This window comes from Megalops cyprinoides, chromosome 21, assembly GCF_013368585.1.
Source record: "Megalops cyprinoides isolate fMegCyp1 chromosome 21, fMegCyp1.pri, whole genome shotgun sequence".
In the NCBI taxonomy this organism is placed as follows: domain Eukaryota; kingdom Metazoa; phylum Chordata; class Actinopteri; order Elopiformes; family Megalopidae; genus Megalops; species Megalops cyprinoides.
Window position 1 is genome coordinate 10,427,993 of NC_050603.1, and position 23,496 is coordinate 10,451,488.

The following is a 23,496-nucleotide window of genomic DNA, read 5'->3' on the forward strand; positions in this document are numbered from 1 at the left end:
GGCAGCTTGTTCTTAAGACTGCAGACTGCTGTCTTAAAAAATGAAATGAGTATACTGGTTAGTTGTGAGGACAAACATAAGCAGTGAATGTAGACATTATTATTATTATTATTATTATTATTACTCCACTTTATTTTTGATAGCTGTTTGTTCTCTTAGCAGTTGACCTTATCCAAGGTTATTTTGTCCATTCATACAGCTGCATCTTTACTGAAGGGGTGCAGGATAACTCCTGTTCTCAGGGTGCAACGTCAGAGGCTCTTCTAGAAGTCACACCTGCAGCTGTACGGTTTGGAGCTCAGGAGCTGAGCCAGCGCGCGGCACTGCCACCCACCCCATACACCAGCTGTTTCCTCTTCGTCCGCTTCAGGGTCTGCTTTTGTTTGTGCATGGAGGAGTGCTCCATGCCATGCCGCAGGAACACCCTTCAGGGGCCGGTGGACAGTTTGCAGTATCGTGTGGCGGCCCTGATTTGATTACGGCTGCAGGATGCTGGCCTCAGCTCTGTCACGGAGACAGGGAGAGGGTGGAGGGGGGTTAGATGAGGTTAGAGGGGTTAGTCGGTTCATGGGGTGGGGGGATGATCCACACTAATATGCCAGAGAGTGTTCTGATTTGGTGTTGGTTATGTAATGATGCACTACCATTTTCACCGGTGATTGTGCGCAACAATTTGCCATGTAGTGCTAGCATGCGTGTTGCAGTTTTGCGATTCTCTGTAACTGTGCGATCTCCACAGAACACTGGGGGGAACCCTAATGGGCTTGAAAGCACAGGAGTTCACAGATGAAACCGTACCCTTGAGAAAGGTAGTTCACCTGAATTTCTTTCGGTAAATATTTACCCTGTGCCCAAACATTTAGTGTCTAAACATGTATATTTGGCAAGCCGCCCAGGGTAAGGTTATTATTGCTAAACGTGCCAAGAGCACTCTGGGATTGCAGACCCTCTGCTCCATCTCTCCCTCTAGTGGCACCAAAAAGTAGTGGCAGACTTTGACCAGGCACACAGACACAGGCACACAGGGTGAGAGAGGTGGGTGGTGTTTGGAGGTTCCTTTAAGGAGTCCTAGTGGCAAGTTCCTGTCTTTGCTGTAAACGAGGCCGTCTGGCTGTCCTGATATTGGCTTAAAGAGCCACATTATAATTTACTCTGTGTTGCTTCAGGGCACTGGACTAGTGGAGGGTGACTGGAACACTAACCCTAACACCTAAAACCTAACCGTAATGGTCCTTATATTTCAGAGAGGGAAACACCCCAAATGCAAGCCTGCCAAGCAGATAGCTTAGTTATGATTTATTTACTTTCTCTAAAACATTATGCAGTAGATGCTGAAACCTGTAGGGTTGCAGGGTTTAGGCTTTATGGTGAATCTGTTTCACCATATCCTGACTTCAGGATATTTCTTTAGGACTTCGGGGCGTTGTAGGTCTCTTGGTGACACTCTTTGTCTCGGAGAGCGCTGTGGTTGCTGTGTGGTGCTGCAGTCCGATGAAATGGAGGAATGCAATAAGGCGGTGTATGTGAGAGCGTCAGCTGTGTGTTCGAGGTTCAAGGAAATGCGGAGGCCCTGCCGAGGTTGGGGAACAGGGGGCTTCTCAGTTTCCTTATATTACCAGTCGCCAGAGAAAGGGGTTCTGCCTCACTTCCTACAACCTGCTTTTAATAAAGCATGCTAGCATCAAGACGGTTTTCCACAGTTCTACTGAAATGGTTAACCAGTGTTTATAATGGAATTTTCCACAGCAAGATTGAAACAATAGACAAAAAACAAATAATTTAGAGCGTAACCTACAGGCCTCCCTGAGCCAGATCTCCTGGAATGTTCCACAGAAAAATATCATAACCTCCACTACTTTTTAAACTGAATTTAATTGCCATGAATATCTCTTTCACAAGAAGGTGTGCTGAGTGGAAAGAATTATTTGTTGTTATTCTCTGGTACCCTCAAATATAATCTCAAAAAAAAGAAAAAAAGGATTTGTATAACTGGCTAAACTAATGATCTGAGATCTAGAGAGAGCTTTAGTGCAGTGCTGCATTTCTTTTGCGGAAGGGGATATACTTAATGTACAGATATTTCTCTGCAGAGTCTATGCTTATGATAGCTTATGTCAGATCTGCAAACAGAATCAATGGGAAGAGACATTAAGCTTACAGTGGGTCTGTTGACCATCTCTCTTCTGATCACAGTCACCACAGCGCCTAGTGGCACAGAGCGAGGGGGAGGGGGGGGGTGACGGATCAGCCGACAGCCCCGAGGCCCCGCCCCCGCAGAGAGATTTAAGACGTGCTGCCGTGTGTGTCTGTGGCTCAGTCGGGAGGTTATGTAAAGGGGAGCGGGACCGCCGGGCTGTCACACGCCGCTCGTCAACGTCAACGCCGCGGGTCCCCGGGGGGGGGCAGACAGGCACGTGCGCACGGGCCGGACGTTAACCCTTTCAGCTCCTCCGCGAGCGCCCGCGTTTCACCTGTGCGCGGCGGGACAAGGGCCCGGGGAGGGGGGGAGGAGGGGGGCGGATGCGGACGCGGAACCCGTCGCACGTTTTCACAGTGCGCCACGGCGACATGCGGGACGCCCGGGCGAGAAATTGCAATTCGTTCACGGCGACGGACGAGGAGATTGGTGTATGGGATTGCCTTTCCTTTTTGTCTGCGATTTAGAGAGTATTTAAGGTTCGGGGCATGTGTGTCCCAATTGTGCACTGCTCTCTCTTGCAAAACTAGGCTGACACAGAGAAAGGTACGTACAGACAGCTACCGCTCTCCGCCTGCCTATTCATTTTTCTGTTAGTTTAGCCGGCTGGTGTCTTGGCTGTGCTATTTGTCTCTGTTTTCATGGTGTGACTGGATTTAGCTGGGTGTTTTTTTTTTTTTTTCCTTTTCCATGACGCCGTGCCAGAGAATGCCTCTTAACGCTGGGATCATGGTGACATGGCCCTGTTTGTGGCCGAGGGTGAAAGGGTGATATTGTGTTTCTGTAGTGGCTCTGTGCTCGGTCTGCGAGTTGCACATGGAGGTTAGCAACAGGGATGTTTCCATCCAAACTTCCAAACTAATACAATTACAAGCCGTTCAGTGTTTGTGTTGTTGACATCACTGTTATCCCCCCTCATCGATTCATTTAGAAAGGGAGAAGTCAAGGTTTGAGTTCGACATTACCACAGTTCCTCTTGAAAGACCCGGTTTAAGTGCGGGTCACTTTGGAATGGCTTCCTCTGCATCAGTACTGTTACAGCCCACAGCCTCCTTCGTGCTTTTAAACTGAAGATTAACTGAATGTAAGTTTAGAATCATGCTCTGTACACAAGGAAAGACTTGCCTTTGTCCTTAAATGCAAGTTTTTCCTAAAAAAGCATGGGTAGGAGCTACTGGTGGGGTTTTAAGTCTGACGCCTGACTTCTGTCCTTTACTTATAATTCTTATAACTCTGTCCTTTGTTTTTTTTATTCCTGTTCCCTTGTCTTCAGGTTGCAAGCGATACTCAGCAAGTTTGATGAAGTGCAGAACTCCGGCAACATGGCTCTGAACCTCAGTCACGGTGAGTGTCTTTACTTTGTTGATTTATTAATTAATCTGGGCTGGTTTCTCTGCTCCTCACCAGAGCAGGTGTCTGTGGGAGAAATAATGATCAGTAATAATCTTTCCAGATTTGCTGACAGCCTTAGGTGGCTTACAGATTTACGTGTGGTCCCCTTGTGCGTCTGGAGGTACCTCCACAAAATGTCCAAACGCACAAGGCTGGTGAAGTGTGTTTGTGGATGAAGCTCATGAGTGATTGCGTGGGGAGGCGGATGCAGGTTCCTCCACCTCTGGATCTTGGGTTTGCTGGAAGGCTCCAGATAAAACGCAGCGCACTGTGCACATCTTGCCGAGTGCACTGGCACCCGGTAGGCCTGGAGAGAGGGGGGCGCAGGAGCAGGCGAGGGTGGGGTCTTCCTCCGCGGGACTGGAAGCGCCCCGAAGACGAACGCGGCACGCTGCCTGCATGTTCTGACGCATTCACACTCGCGCTGCCTGTGAGCTGAAGTCTGAATGGCCTTGTGGGATACCTTGGGTGGTGCTGCGGGGTAGTGCGTGGCTCCGTGGGGGGTGGCGAAGCAGACTGGGTCCAGCACAGCTCTCGCAGCCGTGGGGGAAGTGGGGTCTTGGGGGACGTCTTGGCTGGTGACCTAAGCTGACGGTGCGGGCCGCCATGTGCCATAATTAGCTTTGGAGCTTGACGGAGTCTGAATGGAGGGCTTGTTTGGCCTAGACTCCTCCTCTAAGATCTTGGGGGCCGGTGCGTTTGGATTAGGTTGGCTTATGTTTTAAGCTTTTCAGAGCTTCCGGAAGACCTGGCTGCATCGAGAAACCTGCTCTTAAAGCTGCAGGCAATTCCTATGCAACGACCCCTGATGAGGGGGTATAGGCTGTTGCTATGTAACCGTCCCTGATGAGGGGGTATGGGCTGTTGCTATGTAACCACCCCAGACGACTGGGTGTACGCTGTTGCTATGTAACCACCCCTGGTGAGGGGGCCTAGGCTGTTGCTATGTAACCACCCCTAACAATGGGGCGTAGGTTGTTGCTGTGTTACCACACCTGAAGACGGGGCATAGGCTGCAGCTGTTTTGGGTCGAGCTGCACAGCCTCTCCTGGTTGGCCAGAGAGACCGGCAGCAGTGTGAGGACCCGATTACAAACAGACAGCCTGCAAGAGCGGTCCCAGGAGGTACAGTCAAGTATAGAGTTTGACATACATATGGACTTTCGTTTCTGGATCAATCCTGCAAACTGATCTGAATGTCAAGTAGCGTGTCCACCCTGTTCACTAAGTTTCCTATCATGTTCATTTTTTTTTTATTTATTAAGAAAGACTTGGCTTTGTCCTTGGCCATGTCACTAAGCAGCTGATAGATACGTATGCTACAATGATCAGTGAATGTGTGCAGACTCTGTGCAGAAAACGGGCAGAGTGTTCTGAGCGCAGTGCAATGCAGGTCATGTGACCTGAGTGTGTCATTTTGGCACTGGCATCTGGTTTCCGTCTGGGCGTTACATAGGAAGCAACGGCATCATTTAATAGAGGAAATATCATAATGCATAATCTTCTCATCTTCACGTGCCTGTTTTATGTTGAGGGTTTGTGTGCAATTACATTGGTTTCCTTTGCAGAGCTCCCGTCCTCAGGGCAGCTGACAGCACTTACACTTGCAGTCTTTAAACGCGCTGAGCCCTGCTGTCGGCATAGGGGAGTCAAACCCGCGATCCTCAGCGTGTTACACAGACGGGAGCTTTGTGACTGGCGGAGCAGGGCGTTGGTGATGTTGCTGTGCTCCAGGGTAATGTGCTCTGAGGTGGTGCATTCTTTGGCCGCCTCTGACTGGCATCTTTGTGTTCCTGCGTCGCTGTCGTTTGTCAGGGAGGATTCCTTGGTCACATTTTCTGCTGAGTGTTGGTGTGACTCTGCATGTCTGGAGCCTTATCCACCACCACCAGCACCCACACGCACACTGGAGTCGGTTCCTTTCCCGGGACAAGGCTCTCGCCTCTTCCGTCCGCTGCACCCCCTTCTGGACCCGTCTCCAGATAAAAGGGCCTCGCTCTCGCCCTCTGAACAAAGGGCCCCTCTTATGTGGGGACACCTGAGTGTCCGCAGGGCGCATCTGTCTCTGAAACAGCCGTGGGAGGGGTGGACCCAGATAGGGGACTATGGTGATGGTGGTGGTGATGATGGTGGTGGTGATGGTGATGATGGTGATGGTGGTGATGGCGGTGGTGGTGATGGTGATGATGATGAAGGTGGTGATGATGATGGTGAAGATGATGAGAGCCCCTTATATTGACTGGGGAGCTGGTACACTGCTGGGAGCACAGCAGCACTGAGAGGACCAAACTCGCAATAAACACCTTCTGATCTGGTTTTGAGCTTGTGCCAGATCAGGGAGAGAGAGAAAGGGAAGGAGAGGCCGGGAGAGAGAGAGAAAGGGAAGGAGAGTCAGCGAGAGAGGAAGTGAGAGAAACAGAAAGGCAAGGTTACATTCCCATGGCGGTTACTTTCATTAAAGGTGAAAATGATGGATGTCCATAGATTCCATTCCATAGACAAGCAGATTCCTTGGTTCTGAAGTAACACGCACCGGAGCTGGAGTTAGGTGAGGCGCGCTGAAGTGAGAGAGGAATGGGGGGGTGGCTGGCTGGAACGGTCCGCCGGGCCAGTGCCGCTGCTCAGGGCCACTCCGAGACAGGAGAGCGAGAGGAGGAGCGTATTGTGTAGGAAAAGAATGGCAGGAAGGAGGGGGCAAGACAGGGTAGGACGTGCAGTGTCGTGCGCTCTCTGCGGGGCTTTTATTTTGAAGAGCCAGAACAGCTGCTCCTGATTACCGTGTGTGTGTGCGTGAGAGAGGGAGAGAGAGAGAGGAGGGAGAGAGGGAGCCGTAGATCCTGCAGGGTCACAGAACGCTGTGCCCGTCCGAGCGCAGCTCCGGCGATACCGAGAGAAAGAGAACGAGGGAGAGAGAGAAAGCGAGAGGAGGACGAAAGAGAGAGGTGCGCACACGACCGCTCGCTCGCTCGCTCAGTCCCTCGGCTGCTCCCGCTCGTCGCGGGCTCCGCTCCGTCGCCATGGCAGCAGGGGACGATGGAGATGGTGAGTGTCTCTCTTTGATCCCGCATACGGGAGAGGGGGGGGGGGGTAGGGGGGCGTGAGCGGCATATGGCCGCGGGCAGGAAAGCAGCTTAGCCGCACACCTTCTCCAGTGGCGTTGTCTGGGCGGACCGGGTACCTGTGTGAGCCGAAGGCGCTTGCTCCGGCCTCCGGGGGGGGCCTGGAGTCAGGAGACGGGCAGGGGGTCAGACTTTGATGATGGATTTGGTGGTTGGGACAGTGGAGTTGAAGATGGCAGTGTTAAGCACGGACTGATCGTCTGGAGTTTTTTGCTGAAAGGAGTGTGTGGATTGGGCCCCGTTGTCCATGCATGCGCGCGCACACACAGCTAGAGGAGGGGACTGCTCTTCCTGATTAGTTGGATTTTGAGTGTGAGGTGCTGCAGGAGGGGCCAAGTGCTCCTTCTCCCTCCCCTCAGATACATTTACAATTGCATTTAGGCACTTGGCAGATGCTCTTTTCCAGAGCCGCTTACAGTACAATACACACACATACACGTGCAGTCTCTCTCACATACAGGTATACACATATTCCATGCGTGCATGCGTGCACACACATACAGTTGCTTTTGCAGACAGGTATATATGCGTGTGCGCGCGCGCACACACACACACGCACACACACACACACACACGCACACACACACTGCTCCCCTCTAGCTGGCCTCCTTGGTGCAGTTTCCCCCTCCATGCTCAGGCAGCTTGCTGGCTGCAGTCTGAGGGCTCAGTGACGTCCTATTCCCCTGTTTGGTGTCTGCTTTCACCCCCCCCCTCTGCGCTGGCTACGGCTCCCACGGTGCGAGGGGGGGGGGTTATATAAGCCCCAGACCCCCTGGCCCGGGCCCGGCAGCGAGGGCCGGAGCGGCGCTGACCCGTCTGCTGTGCAGAACCCCTGGCACCTCAGGAGCTCTTCAGCGAAACATCCCGTGATGTCACTGACACATGGCAGCTTCATTGCGCAGGGGTTTCATCAGGGCCTCCTCAAGGCTTCTCTCTCCTTCCTGCCCTCGCCGGTCGCTCCCAGAAGGCTTCAAATGACCGCACTAATGTGGCAGCAAAGCGCCTCTCCCTAGAGTCAGGGAAACCAGGCTTTCATGTTTGTTTTGGTTTTCAGTCAGTTAGCCTGAACACTGATAAACATATGTAAATATTGATTTTTTTTTTTTTCAGTGTTTGTGTGTCAGTTTTTCTTTCGTTCTTTGTTAGGAATGGAAGCCTTGGAGGGAGATGAGAGTTGGGAGAGAGAAAGAGAGGGAGAATGAGGGAGGAGAGGGAAAAGAGAAAAGCAGTGGGAGAGGGTTATTGGTGGAGCGTCTGCTGGAGAGACTTTTGCTCCCTTTTTCTCTCCGACACGAGGAGCTGTGAGCTGGAGCACTCTGTGTAGGCCCTGGCTGTGTGTTTAAGAGGGGGCAGCCAGGGGGTGGGGGAGGCTGGGGGGGGGGGGGGGGGGGGCTCTCCCAGCAGCACTGAGCACTGCACGCGCTCACAGCACTGCCTCTTTGTTCAGGGTGTCATTGTTCTGCGGGTCGTGCTGCTTTTCGGAGCGTGCCAGCGACATTCAGGGACTCTCACCTCTCCAGCTGAAGCAGGCGGGCTGATCTGCTCGCTGTTCGTTTTGCACATGCTCATTAGAGGCGGCCTCCCGCTGCGTGTCTGTAAAGAGAGCGGTCGAGATACAGTTGCTTCCTCCTGTTCCCTTCCTCAGCATGGAGCCAGATTACACCTGCATCCTGATTACGAGGCAGCTTCATTCCACTTCAAAATAAAACCCGTGTACAGTGTCTGGACACATCCAGCATTCATTGATTTGACCTGTAAGGGCTATTGACTGCTTATACATGGTATGTCCAGTGTTAAGTGCTATGCTGAGCCCTGTCCCTGCAGTTCATTTTCAAACCAGTGACCTACTCCCGAGAACTTTGATGAAAATTATTTTTAGTTGGAGTGATGGGTGCGTGGTGGGGCGGCAGTGGGAACAGCGTCCTGAACGAAGAGCCTTGCTGTGAGCGTAGAGTTACGCGCGGTCTGTTAAACACCGTTCGCGTTCAGCACCTCATTCTCCTGATCTCCGAGTCGCCCTAGAACACGTGAAATCTGACCCAGCAGTATGGAACAGAACAGTAAACACATTAAAAAGCACATGCCATGCATGTTTCATTCGAAGTGAAATGTGCCAGTCGGGATGAAACTCTTACTGAATAGCACAAGCAGGTGTCGTGATTGTTTTAATGTAAAACATGAACAGGATTTGAGTAATGGCCTACGCAGTCACAGACGGTTTTATGTGCGGGTTAGAAGAGCAGCGCTGTGAGTGTGAGGGGTGCATTGGGCAGAGTCGTACCCCAGCGAGGCAGCTCGTTAGCCCTGGTGTCAGCGGGGAGTCCCCTCACCCCCAGCTCTGGCGGTCTCCTTCGCGCCCGGCGAACAGGAACGCCGAAGCGCACGGTCTTAAGCCCTGACTGACATGACAGCACATGGCAGCGTAGGGCAGGCCCCGCCCCCGTTTCCATGGCGAACAGCCGGCGTTTGACCCATTTCTGCTGACCTCAGAAGAGCCCCGTGCTCTCCCACACTGAGGCATCGACTCGCTGAGCATCTGCAGCACAGGCCCCGTTCTGTTTGAGTTCTGGTGTTAATGTCTGCCAGGGACGGATAGAAATCTACCAATCCCCATGCAACAGCCCCCAGACCCACACTGAATCTGTTTGAGCTACATACACGTAATGCAACAATCACTACTCAGCAACCCAGTAATGGCCAAGTCATGTTAGCATGACTGTGAGTGTGTGCTTCCCTGTCCTCCCACCTCTCTCTGCCTTATCCATGCCCACCCCCCGAAAAGAGACCGTCTGTTCATCAATGATTCAGTCGTTTCAGGCATTAATAATTTATGAGGGAAATCCCCAGCAGACTGACAGACACAGGGCAGTTGTAGGGGGGGAGTGTCTCCAACTTTGCCTGTTCAAAATATTCAAAAATGATTTGGACTTAGCATCTCAGCGTTTAATAAAAGAAATATGTTTATATAAAGACCCAGCTCCAAGATAAACCAATCACAGCCAGCAGTTTTAGATGAAAGAGAGATGTGTTCTGTGCTGTGAGTATGGGGGTCAGTGGAAATAGGGGTTCTGTGCTGTGAGGATGGGGGTCAGTGGAAATAGGGGTTCTCTGCTGTGAGGATGGGGGTCAGTGGAAATAGGGGTTCTGTGCTGTGAGGATGGGGGTCAGTGGAAATAGGGGTTCTGTACTGTGAGGATGGGGGCCAGCAGATGTGTTCTGTTTTTATCTTTCCTTGTTTTAGCATTGCTTCCGTGTCTCAATCGAGATTATGCCTGGAGATCTGCACAGCGATTCATTGAAAAACGCAAACTGTGGACAATGTTAATCCTCCTTTTTTAAGCGTTTGTTTCTGAACCTGAAGCTCGTGTGGATATTTCCAGCTGGGACTAGTTTGTATTAAATGGTCATTTCTGAATTTGTACAGATTTGCCTTTGATTGCAGGTGATCTGGCACTTCACCAAGGCTGTGAGTGCAGTTGGTCTGGGTGGAGTAAAAGAATGTGTGTGTGTGTGTGTGTGTGTGTGTGTGTGTGTGTGTGTGTGTGTGTGTGCGCGCGTGCGCGTGTGTGTGTGTGTGTGCGTGTTTGTGTGTGTCTGCCTGCCTGCCTGTCTGTCCCTGTCTCTGTCTGTCAGTATGCCTGTGTCTGTGTACATGTGCTAAGTCAATATGAGCTCTCCTATTGAAAGCTTTGGGGAGCCCTCTGGAAGGAACAGATTGCCTGTGAGTGTGTGTGGAGTGGTGGGAATAGGGAGTGGGAATGGTGCAGGGGGGACCGCTTTAGAGGTTGCGCAGGCAGACGAGTCGCCTTCATCTAGCATGACCCTCAGCTGCTCTGTAATGGGGATTAGGCCCTGCTGCTCCTTATCCTCCACTAACCTGATTAGGGCCGAGAAGAACCAGACTGGACCTGTGCTGATTCATCCTGGGCTGCTGGTGTGGTGGGGATCGGGCTGGCCTTCCCTCTGGGGGGGGGGGAGCGCACACTCAGCTCCCACAGCTCGTTCACATGGTTAAACACATGCTCTCATTACCTTTTGGGTTTTTTGTGAGGGGAATGGGGCGATCTGTGGTAGCTTTGCTCTGGGTTAGTGGTGCACTGTATTAGCCGTTCGTTGTGTTTATGGCGCTCTGTGCTAGCTGTGCCCTGGGTTAGTGGTACTATATGTTGGCTGTTGTTTATGTTTGTGGTGCTCTGTGTTAGCAGTGCCCTGTGTTAGCTGTGCTCTAGCTGTGTTGGTACTGGCAGTATTCTCTGCTAGCTGTGCTCACTTCTAATCCAGTCTTAGCTGTGCTCCTAGCGGTACTCTTTATTAGCTGTGCTCAGTGTTAGCGGTGCTCTGTGTTAGGTCCTGCCAGCATTTACCTCCTCTGTGTGTTGGCTGCACTCTGTATCAGCTATGCAGTTCTGCCTGCTCAGGTTTCCAGTATGAAGTAAAGCGACTCCCTGCAATGCCTTAACTGTCTGTGTAGATTGAATACCACACGTTCCTCACCAGGGGTCCTTCCAAGCAGCATCTTCCTCCCCCAGTTTTAAAAGAGGGATGTATCCAGGATTTTATTCCAGTCATTATTTATCACGGGAGATAAATGAGGATTAGGCTCTCTAGGTCTAGGACAGTGAACACAGACACTGTTTCTCGTCACGTAGAGGAGGAAAGCTAAGGTATCTGCGCACTATCATATGCCAACAGGAAATGATGCAACAGACACAGATGAGTTGGGTGGGATGTGGATTGGTATATAGGCCCTGCCCCATGGTGGAGCAGATGGTGAGCATGGTCTTCTGACAGAGTGTGCAGTGCCTATATTGAGTTTGCAGAGTACTCTCAGGACAAATTAGTAGTTTCAGCCTCAAGTTGGTGTCTCCTGAAGGTAAATAGTTACTGTTGCTATGGTCATTGTTCTTCCTCTATACGATGTAAATGAAGAATCTTATTTCTTCTTTTGTGTCAGCAGCTCCTAAAAATGGCACCATGGTCAGCATAGCGTACCCCATATGGCAGACACAATACGGGTTAGGAAAGGCTGCTTCCTCCCAGAGTATGCTGACATTTGGGCTCTCACAGTAACAATGCTATACCTCTCCTCTCCTTTCCATTCTCCCCCTCTCCTTTTTCCTCTCACCTCTGTCCCCTCTTCCCCCCCCTCTCCCTCTCTCATATCGCCTCTCTGTTGAATGGTCCCTCTTCAGTGCTGTTCTCTGACTGTGAGAGACCGGGCATCACGCTTACCTCACATACCCTAACATATCACTTATCTGGAAGTCGATCTGGGTAGGAGCGTCTGCTAAATGACGTAATGTAATATGGAGTCAGTCCAAACGTAATGGCGGTTCTCAATGTCTCCACTGAGGCCTCTCCCGCCTGAATGGCGTTTTGACTGGTGCTCACACAGCTCTGGTGGAAGGTCACATAAGGCCATATGATCCTCCCCTCAGACAGAGTACCTTTTGCCTTATTCCAAACGCAAATTGGGATGAATCTCGGTGACACAAATGAGTATCACCGTCTTTTTTCCCCCCACCCACTAGTGGGCATTGTCACTGAGGTTGTAGTGATTGAACAGGATCTGTATTAGTTCGCCTCAGTAAAGCAGGGTGGTCATCAGGGTTCTCTGTGTGAGGGGAGTGGGAGCGCTTTCTCACTGCTGACGTAATGGAGAGGCCCACCTCAGGGATCAGAACAGCTCAGTGGAGTAACGCTGTACGCTGTCTATGGAAACTCAATGTAGCGCAGCAGAGTAATTAGCCGGTAAACAGAAACCAAACAGCTTGGGCTGGAATTAAAGGGAATGGGGGCTTAGGGAAACGCACCCACACTCACATCCACAGAATCCAGACCCTGTTAGTGGAATGTAGGTGGGCATTTGGTGCTTAAATTTGAGCATGTGTGTCCGTCTCTGATGTGCTGTGTGCCTCTCAGAGCTCTGAGGCCAGAGCAGTTTTGCTATTCTACCTCTCCTAAGAGTGAGGTGACCCCCACAGTTCCCTGGTCCTAGTCCAGAATCAGGGGCCTTTCTTGTATGGAGGGGAAAGCTCTGGAGGAAGAATGCCATTGGCAGTGTTATCAAGCTGAGTTTGCTCAGTCCCAGTCCCAGCTCAGTCCTGCTCTCTCTCAGGCATATGCAGCTGAGGACTGAGGGAGAGGTGGAAATGCAGGGGTCTTTGTGTCGAGGAGGAAGCCCAGTGCTGCCCCCGAGTGACTACTCTGTGCATTACATCAAAAGAGAGTCTCGCCTCTTAGCATTGCGGCTTGAGTACAGTCCTCTTTTTTTCTTCTGCTGTCAGTGTTAGACAAACGTTTTTAAAATATGTGTTGAATTCTTTAATTAAGAACAACTGGTATTATATAGAAAGTTTAATTGTACGTAATGGTAACTTATATTTGCCAACAGTGTTAATTACATGCAAGAGACCAGGCTGTGAGTAGCATCAAAAAAAAAAGCAGTAATGTATTTTTATATTAAATATAATGCCTCACTCTGGGGCACAGGGGACATTTGAGGCATGTGGATTTAGATGCTTCTTGATATTCAAGCAGTTTTTTTTTCCAGCCCAGCATTATCATCTCTGTAAATAATGACTTCCTCCAGATATATTAAGACACTCTCCTGGGCTAACAAACATCAATATCAGTACATTTGATATTTTATGCAGGGGTTTTGGTTTTTCTTCTTGAATATTGATGAAGAGTTAAGAGTGAAATTGGATTTTTCATCCTTCGTCGTCCGTGTAACATGCAAGAGATGTCAGCTGAACAAGTGCATAAGAGGGTATCAGGCCACGTTGTGTAGTGCATTGATTTGTTGTCTCAGAAGGGAATGAAAACCAAATCAACAAGCCTGTAGCTAACATGACACTGCATCTCTTCCCAGGAGATTATAGTGTCTGAGAGTAAGAAGTGTTGCATGGAGCTAGTTCAGTGAAAGCACAAGCATTGTGTTACACTATAATTATATCCACAGCAGAGCCCAGCAAACACACACACAGGCAAACATACACACACGCACTCTTGCCCAAATGCATAAACACACATGCTTACACGCGCATAACCACTGATATATAAACACACATGTATACACACACACACACACACACACACACACACACACACACTCTGATGCGCAAATATACACAAATGCATGCTCACATGCATGTAACCACTGATACATAAGCACACACACACACACACACACACACACACTCACACACACTCTCTTGCTTGCACACAAACACATGCCCCCATGGATAACTGTGTATATGGGGTTTTTCGCAACATGGTGTGCGATCACTTGATGGATTATATTCCCCTCCGTCACAGGGAGTAATTCCCACGCGGATTAGTTCTGAGCAGATTTTGACTGGGGGGGGAGGTGAGCGCAGATAAGCATCAGATTACCTGTTTGCAGAAAGCTGGACAGTCAGAATGGGAGGGGAGGGAAGGCGAGTCCTCATGGTCTCCACCGTCTCTCCGACTCCAAACCTTTCAACACAAGGCGCTCCGCCTGGGGTTTCCATGGCAACGCTCTTCGGAGCAGCACAGCTCATCTGACTGCTATCTGTTGGTGTGTGTCTCTGTGTGTGTGTGTGTGTGTGTGTGTGTGTGTGTGTGTGTGTGTGTGTGGCATGTGTGATGGTTTTGGTTGGAAGTCACCATTTTTTACCCAATGCCCAGCGCTAGCAGAGTCTGACTGTGAGGCCTGTCTGGTATGAACAGATTGAAATTTCCACAGTATTGCGAGGCATGTTCAGACCACATGTTGCAAATTCCTACTGTATATTTGCTATTCTGTTGTTTCTTGCATTAATCTGCTAATTTTTCTCTGCGTAACTGAAGAAAACAAGGTTGGATTTACGCACTGAGGTATGCCCACTCAGTTTCGTTTTTTCCCCAAAAGGGAGGGGATTAGCACATTAGCACATTAACAGAGCCTTAATCTGCGGATGCTGAAGTGCTCAAAAATGCAAAAATCCCCAGAATTTCCCAACATACGAAAAAAAGAACAGCATAAACTCCACTTGTTGTTGCATGTTGGGAAATCTTTTTTCCACTACGTGAGGTATAAAGAATAGATGTGTTCAGTTTTAATGTAGGAAAGAACAGAGGTTCAGATGCCACAGATGCTTGTGTCTAACGCCACTGTTCACCCTCAGACGCTCGTCAATTATTCAAATGTTGAAGACTGCGGCTGTATTCAGAACATCTCAAGACGTTCTCTGTAAATCAATTTACGGTGCACTGGGTGTGTCAGGGTTCTTATTGGCAGAGGAGAAAGGGGGGGGGGGTCACATGAGTGGGTAGTTGATGGGTTGTCATTATTGACTGGGGATGGGGAGATCACATAAGTGTTACTGTTGACAGTAGAGGGACAGCAGGGGGTGTGTGACGGTCTGCGGGGGAGCCGCCTGTCAGTGTGAGGGGATATGGGGGGTGGCGTCGCTGCTGGAGCTGACACATGAAAGCTCACCCCCCCACCACCCCATGCTTCTGCCCCCCAACGCCCCCCCCCCCCCCAGAGGGATAGTTGTCTCTGGTCATTGTCATAGCAACAACCACAGCAGTCTGCATGCAGTGTGTGACTCGTGCCCCTTGGAGGCCACCTCCCCCCTCCCACACACACACACACACACACACACACACACACACACCCCCCCACCCCACTGTGGGACTCTGATGGACAGTGTGCTAATTCAGTGATTCTCCTTTCACGGTGATACTCAATACTCTGCAAGCATGGCAACAATAAAGTGCTGATTGTTACACAGTAATGACAACAGTCCTTACCCTGCATGCATTGCCACAATATGATATGGAAGTGAAGAATATCCTAATCGTTTCAGTACCTCCCGGACCACAGTGCCTTTGCTGCCTATCTGATGCGTTTCTGACACATTTCCTATTGCTGTCCTTTGGGAGTACAGGAAAACACAAGGTGCCCCGTTAAAAAACACGCACATTCACACACACACAGGTGCGCACGGTGATGCACATGCCCACTCCCCCCCTCCATGGCTGCGCTCGGCGCGCTGCGCTGGAAGACGGGGATGGCCAGCGTAGCCTGCCTTTGTCCGTGCGCTGCTCTCTGACGGAGTCAGGGAGGGAGGGGTGTGCCTGGGCGAGACGGAGCACCGCGCGCTAAACTGCTAACGCACCTCACAAATTCTATTTGGGTTTCCTCCGTCCCCGGCAATTAGCCTAGGTTCCCCTTGGTGGGAGGAGGGGTGGGGAGAGAAAAAAACCCTGCATGTGTTTGGGAGCAATACGGCGCTCCGCTACGGCACTGGCTGCACTGTGGTGATGTCACCCGCCGGCTGATTGGCTGCGGAGCGGCGGAGGGGAGGAGGGGGAGGGGAGAGGGAGGAAAATGCCGGAGCGAGGCTGGGCGGAGGGCTCGGCGAGCAGAGCGCTGGGTGCGTGTGCGCTGCGCCAGCGTCCCGCGTGGCAGGCCCGCTGAGAGCCCGTTCCAGGACAGGACAGCGAGAGCGGCAGCGCGAGGGGCCTCCCGGGAGGCCCCCCCACCCCACACACCCCTCCCTACCTCCCCCCGATCGCACCTACCGAAAGCATGAGGCGCCTCATCTGCAAGAGGATCTGCGACTGTGAGTGGGGCGGGCTGGGGTTGGGGGGGGGGGGGGGGGGGGGTGGCAGGCTTGCGTGGGCGGGCGGGTGTGCAGCAGAGTGCAGCCGGACCCCGGGCGTCCTCCTTTTTTTGACAGGGGGCACGGGGGGGGGGTGGGGGGGTGCTGAGACGGTCGGATTTATGCGCGGGGTGGTGGCCGCTGTGGGCTACGGGAGCGGAGCGGCGTTGGCGCTGGGGTTGTCATGGCGATGGGAGCGTTGCTGCATTCCGCTGACAGGTCGACTGCTTGTGCTTTCACGTCTCCGGAGGAGGGGGAGGCTGCAGCTCGTGTGCCTGCGTGCGCGCGCGCGTGTGTGTGTGTTTGCACATATCGTACAGCTAAATCCCTTTGTGTAATGCAGGGTGTTGTGAGAGGTTCTATGGATGTGCCCGTGTGCACGCTGGCTCCCAGAGCAGAGGATTGTGTTGGTTGGAAGGCAGAGGAGTACATTTGAGGGTCTGACTGATGGAGGCCCGTTTGGTGTCCTCTCTGCTCACACTCTGTGTCCTTCTCCTCCCCAGACAAAAGTTTCGAGGATGACGAGTCAGTGGACGGGAACCGGTCCTCGTCCTCCCAACAGGGCTTCAAGGTCCCCGCCGCCAAGAAGCCCGCAAACCCCAGCAACAGTGCCCGGAGACCCAGCGGCGCCGGGGCGGCGAAGACGGGAGGTAAGCTGCACCTGCGTGCACCCCTGCCGATTTAAGCAGTCATACAGGTGCTCACAGATGCACTCCACAATCTGACTGTCACAGTGCTGTAGGAATGTGGACCTGAGATGGTCGGGCACAGTGTCTGCGGGGCTTAAGATGTGGGGGTGACATTCTCATTATGGGTAAGGCTGGCTTCAGGGACAGGGACAGTTTCAGTAGTTGTTTTGCTGTTTGAGAACCGAGGGGAGAAGATGTGAATAATGAATCCGTCCTTTTCCCCCTGAGTACTGACTGAAACTGCAGGACTCTCGGAGTAAAAGAGATATCTCCTTTCACTGAGAGAGCCTGGCCAGCTCTGACATTGTCAGAAGGGACAGTGAAACGCAAAGAAACACTATACCGCATGAATGTTGATTAGGCAGAAAACGTATCGACTGAATTTTTTTCTTCCGGCGTTAGCTTGGAACTCTGGTCCAATTAAGGAGTGCATTCTTACGGACAAGGCCATGTTATATTGCTATTGTTAATTTTTATCGTATCATAGCTTTTGTTGAAATCTGAAGGATTTGTCAACCAAAATGGCAATTTTTGTTGAAATGTCACACCCGGTCCTTTTGCAAGCGGTTTTGAATAATGATAATGGCTCTCATCATTTTGTTCGTAAGCACTTTTCCAGAGCGGGGCTCCATTGATTGGCCCTACAATTTTCTTTCGCTCTAACCTCGTTTTTCACCCTCAAGCGGGTGGTCGATAGAACGTAACTGCATTTCTCATAGCTGGTTTAATGTTTGGCTATTCTCAGCTTTCCGGGAAAAAAGCGAGAGGTAAATGAGGTAAGGCAGACAGACTGAGGCAAGATCCCCCATTGGTTGAGGAGAGCAGCCAAGTCATGTCATGGGTTGAAGTTGGTTCTGTGCGAGGGCCTTGTGCCAGTCTTTCAGTGGTGTCAATGCAGCGTCATGTCTGCTGAGGGCTGTTCCACTGGCTTAGTATCCTTCTCAGGGTGGGAAATCAAGGTTGAGCAATGTGGTGTACTAATTAACAGGCTGGTGTTGTAACCAGTAAGGGACAGGTTCAAATCTTCTTGAGACACAGCTGCTGCAACCGATGTATTATTTAATGCAGCAGCACAGATGAAGGATTCAGGTACTTACGGGTGCAAATAGATGGGACAACGATCAAATTATCACTGAATGTTGGTAACTTTGATGATTGACAAAAAAATCTAAAATATTTGGTCATGTAAATAATTTTACAGATACTCAGTTTTTACTAATGGAATTGTATGCACTTGACTTGCAGCTTTCATTGTTGTTCTCTTGCAAGTTAACATTGGGCATTAACTAAGCCTGCTTTTGGGAGTTATCTAGCTTTGGAAATCTCCATTTTACGTGATTTTCGATCTGAACTTACTGTCGCAGCCTTATAAATATATAGGTAAAAATGCAGCTATGCAAGTAGCTCTGGATATGTACATTTAATTCAATTCTTCTGCATTGTTTTTAAGGCCAGGCTTTGAAAACATGAGCGATCACCTTTACTGAACACTGATAGGGATGTGAAGCACATCAGGGAGATGCTATTCTGACTGGGTCTATAGTCTCACACGGGAGTTGACATCGGGATAGCAATATCCTGTGCCTGTAGATCAGTCAGATTCAGCTCGCACTGGAGATGGGTAGCGTGGAGCCGTTGTCATGGCGTTAGTTGGAGCTCTTGGTCTGGTTTACATCCCCGACATGAACAGGTGGTGGTCCGTCTGAGTGGTTGGGGAGCCAGGCTGGGAGCGCTAGAAGCTCAACCAAAAGGCATATGTGGGTCCCGAAAGCTGGTGAAGGCTTGGCTGCTCTGTCCTGTCATTTTAACATTTTTTTTCTAGTTTTATATTGTCTTGTAAAAGGCCACGATTTCCTGCCTTTCAGCGCTGAGGTGGAACTGAGCAAGCTGCACTCTCTCAAAGCCTGGCAGCGCTCCCACCAGGAACAGTGCGGGATGCCGTGCGCTTTCGCGATTAGGTTTTTGACGAACCTAAACGTACCCTTAATTAATAGCTGTCAGATATCTGAGTTACATTTTTTGCTTTCGAGAGAGCTTCTGCCCTTTAAAGTGTGAGCCAGCGCAGCTGCGCCGTAGCAGAAGAGTGAGTCACTGCAGTCTCCAGTTTGCTAGGAAAGCGCCGGATTGACGTCTGGTGCAGTGTGCTGTTCTAGGCTCTCGCTGTTTGCTTAGCCATGCAGTAAATGGAGAGCATTCGAGAGTTTTCTCCACCTATGCGTGCAGCCTTGGGTGGCATCCCCTGTCCCATGGTAGGATGCTGTAATCTCCATGAACACTCGCACAGAGGGGCAAGATTCATGTAATCTGTGGGACTGGGCTGGAACCGGGGAAGGTAGACTGACATTTCCACTTATCTCAAACTTCCAAAGCTGCCACAGCTCATTAGCCATGTGCTTTGCACAGTTTTCTGCTGTTTTTTTTGGAAAAGCAATTAATTTTGTCCACAGCTGAGTACCCTTTCATTAAAGATCACCTCTGAGTGTCTTTCGCCCCCCCCCCCCGCCTGGGTTTTCGAAAGTTTGGAGCAATGTCAGAGTTGTACTGGGTGGGCAGGGTTATTTTGGGGGTTCATGCTCATGTGCAGGATGTAAAAATGTAGAACAAATTACTGGTGGTCTCTCTGTCTTTGCACATTCTTACCGGTTTAACAAGCCTTCTGCCAACCTTTTGCTGCAGTGCGTGAGACTTTGATGGCAGTATTCTCCGTGCCACATCCACAAATTTCTTTCACACGCGCTACTGTCAGCAGATGGAGGGACAGCGGGCTGTGGTTTGGCCAAGGTCAAAGGTCATGTGTTCGCTCCCATACAGCGGTGGTCTGACTCATTGTAGGCTGTCTGTAATTGAGGATTCTTTTAAAATGTCACTGTGGAAAACTTTGCATAATGCAGCTGTTTGGTCTTGTCATGACACGCGGATGAACAAGCAAAGAGCACATCATGTTTAGACGTTTATTAGACTAATTCCACTAATGATATCAGTAACAGGCAGTCAGTGCCCTAGAACAGCGGATTACATTCAGACTATTAAAGAAAACAACAACAAGCATAAATTCACATAATAGCAGGACTAGTAAGAATAAAGAGAAGAGCTCTGCTTGTAATCCCTGTGTTAATACATGTTTATCATCGCACTGGACGAGGAGCTGTGTGCCATCTGTTACTGCAGTGCACCACAGATGAGATTGTTGTTCATGAATGGAAGTGGTTGTTTGGTGATAGAGTGAAAGATGAATTGCTTTTGACATTTTGGGCCCGTTGTAATCGGGTGTCTGAGTCACCCAGCATTTGGAGGGTCTTCTGTCGTGCTTTGCTCTTTCATCATTGCGTGCGTCTGTGGTGATCGCTGTGTCCGCCTCACACACACACACACACACACACACACACACACACTTGAGTGTTGTGGTGGAAACCCTTTTGATCGTGTCATATTCACTTTGCCGAAGATGGTGCCTGTCTTGGGTGAAGGGGTTTGTGCTCCCGATATAGAGTTGTGAGAGTGCAAAGCTGCCCGGCATCGGCCAAGCATCCAACATAGGTACCAAGTGTGCTGGGTTTCTAGCTGTGTGTGAGCATAACTCAAACAAAGCACTCAAACTGACGCATGCACAAACTGTTTGCTCACAGAGCTGCGATCGAGCGTTTGGTTCTGTGAAATCGATGGCAGCTACCTTAATTTTCTCTGTGTGAACCCAGTGTAAACTGCTTACATTTTCATTATGTCAATGAATTATGCCGATGATTATGCCGTGGAAACTGCTTTAATGTTCTTTCTGTGAAAGCAGTGGAGGCTGCTTTCATTTTCTGAAAAATGATGTTATGTCGGTGCGCAGATGTGCTGTCTGCGGCTCTATCCCGCCTCCCTGGAAAGGCTTACGGCTAAAAAATTGTCAAAGCGAGTTTTCAGTCATGCCTTTTAACGGCTGCCAATCAAATTTGGACATCTCGTAAGTGTGGATGGAGCAGTGGAATCTGCGTCGTAGGGTCTTCAGAAATGCAGTTATGTATGAAGCATCATGCCAGCACACCTCAATGCAAGCCCCTGCAGATGAGAGCTGCAGTTATCAGTGAACAAACTGTTACTTTTTCTTCCCTCAACTTGCTTCGCATGACCGAATCGGACCCAACCTGCCTCGTCTGAAATGACATTATATAACTGAACTCTTCTGCAGTGGTAAATTATGCAGCAGAAGATTGTGGTGTGGTTTTGTCATCTGCACCGCAAAGCCCTAACACCCCCCCCCGGCATCCACAGGGACTGTAGCTAACTGTGAAGGATGCTCTTCCAAAGTTTCCCTGAGAACACTCCTTCAAGCATCCCTGTGGTCTCTCTCTAGGTCCGTCCAAGGAAGGGGCGGGGGCCATCGATGAGGAGGACTTCGTCAAGGCCTTCACAGACGTCCCCACTGTGCAGGTGAGCGTTACCATGGAGCCCTAAGTCAGAATCAGAATCAGAATTTAGTGTATTTCCGAGTAGGTTGCCCCTACAAGGAGTTTTTTTGGTGGTATGGTGCGCCATACAAATAAAACACTAAGTACAATGAGTAATAAAAGCAACAAGTACTGAAAAACAGATAAAAAACAGTGCAAAAGCTGTACTATGTACAGTAATACTGTGAATATAATATCAAAATGAGTTCAGTATGCAGTCAGTCTGGGGGGCTGTCAGTTGACATAACTGGTTGGGAAGTTGTTGTTCCAGGACCTTTGGTGAGCTTATACAGCTAAGTTTCTGCAGCGCTCTGCCTGTATGGGGAATACCCAGCTCAGTCTGCCTTCCGTTGCATCACGCGGTGATTCAGCTCCGCTGGGTGGGAATCTCTCTGCAGCCTCCTGGGCAAACCCACGTGTGCCCTGTGTGTACATGTGGAGCTACAGCATGACGCAGTGGAAGCAGAACTGGGGTAACAGGAACACTGCAGATTCAAATGCACATCCCTAACTGGGATTCCTTCAATACAGTACATGCTATAAGTTGATAATGTCTAAAACTAAAAATCTTTGTAATGCAAGTTGCTCGGGAGAAATCAAGTAAATTAATGATGAGAATGTAATGTGTCGCTGATAAGGTGTGAAAGGGGTTGTGTCTCAGAGGAACCCTTGATTACCCCCACCACCACCACCACTGCAGCCTGGCATGTTAACCTACTCCCCAGACCTGTCAGCTTTCATTAGGACGCGGTGACAGGATTACGCGCAATGTAGGCCAGGCCGTCTCGACGCGGCTGTTACCGCACCTGCAGTGTCACCTTGAGGAGAGGTCCCATCTGCAGAGACGGCGGCGTGCTGCGGAGCGTCACGCGGAGCCGAATGGAGCCGGAGCGGTCCGCACGCCCGCGGTCACGCGCTCGGCTGCGTTCAGCCGCGTTCGCCCTGCTCTCCCGGGAGCTCGCCACCCTTGTTCCTCAGCGATGAATAACGGGATTGGCTGAACAGCTGTCCAGCAGTCAGTCTCGGGAAGGGACTGCAGTGCACCCTCCCTGCTGGTCAGAATAGTAATACTGCTGTAGCAGCATCTGCCAAAGCCGCAGAGAAACAGGACAGGTTATGTAACAGGGTCATGTGGGGTTCTTTGTCACGGAAAGTCAGAGCCTCATCACTTTCACACTCCTGTCTTCTGTTACCTTTATAGCAGTTCTGTGCTTAGCAGGACTTGCATATACATCTGGATGCTGACTGCAGCCAGCCTCGATCAGTGGTGCATTTGGGACTCCAACTGGCAACCCATTGCTTATCTAACTGTTAATAGAGATATTCTAGAAAATATCCTGCTGTGTAACTTCATACTAAATAAGTCATGTGCTGCCCTAGATACAGGCTGTAGATAAGGAGCTCGCTAATAGCAATATCTCTGGCCTCCTAATAGCCTCTGACTTTATTAATTGTGAGCTGATGAACTCTGCTATCACTCTCTCTGTCTTTTCCTGGTGTTTTCCCTAGTTTCTCCCTGAATGATCCTGGATTTTGTGGTTAAACTCCCTCTGGAAAATGTTCTATCCACTGCTTTGTTACATTGTACATTCACCAAACGTACTGTAACAATAAATGCAGATTATCCACTAAGCCAGTGAATATGCAACGTGAATGTTTCCAAAACAGATATTTGGATGTATTACATGAAATGGCATACAAAATACCTTAAGCAAAAAATTAAAGAGATGTGTGTCATTCCTCATAGATTTACTCCACCCGAGACCTGGAGGACAACCTGAACAAGATCCGGGAGGTTCTGTCGGACGACAAGCACGACTGGGACCAGAGGGCCAACGCAGTGAGTGGCCCTGCTCCGCTTCCAGGAGCTAACGTTAGCATTCGGATGTTCAGGGAAAGCAGCTGCTTCTAACTTGAGAATATAGAACATATGTACTTGGCTTCTGTTGCCTAGTCAGTTCGTACATGTTAAGTTGTGGTAGGGGCTTGAATGATGTTATGCCTCACACTCACTGGTCTGGGAGTTCAGAAC

The 23,496-nt window shown here is 50.2% G+C and overlaps 1 protein-coding gene across 8 annotated transcripts in view; it reads left to right on the plus strand.

Moving 5' to 3' along the window:
* The window catches only part of clasp2 (cytoplasmic linker associated protein 2), an 83,886-nt gene that overhangs the window by 26,686 nt on the left and 33,704 nt on the right, over positions 1 to 23,496 (plus strand). For 7 of the 8 annotated variants that reach the window (XM_036515729.1, XM_036515730.1, XM_036515732.1 and 4 more), the window contains exons 7-10: positions 3,471 to 3,541; positions 16,849 to 16,995; positions 21,371 to 21,447; positions 23,212 to 23,304. In XM_036515729.1, coding sequence (XP_036371622.1) covers positions 3,471 to 3,541; positions 16,849 to 16,995; positions 21,371 to 21,447; positions 23,212 to 23,304 — 388 coding nt within the window. Of the gene's footprint in view, positions 1 to 3,470; positions 3,542 to 16,070; positions 16,307 to 16,848; positions 16,996 to 21,370; positions 21,448 to 23,211; positions 23,305 to 23,496 lie in introns of those variants that run through there. The other variant, XM_036515736.1, reaches the window with a different exon arrangement.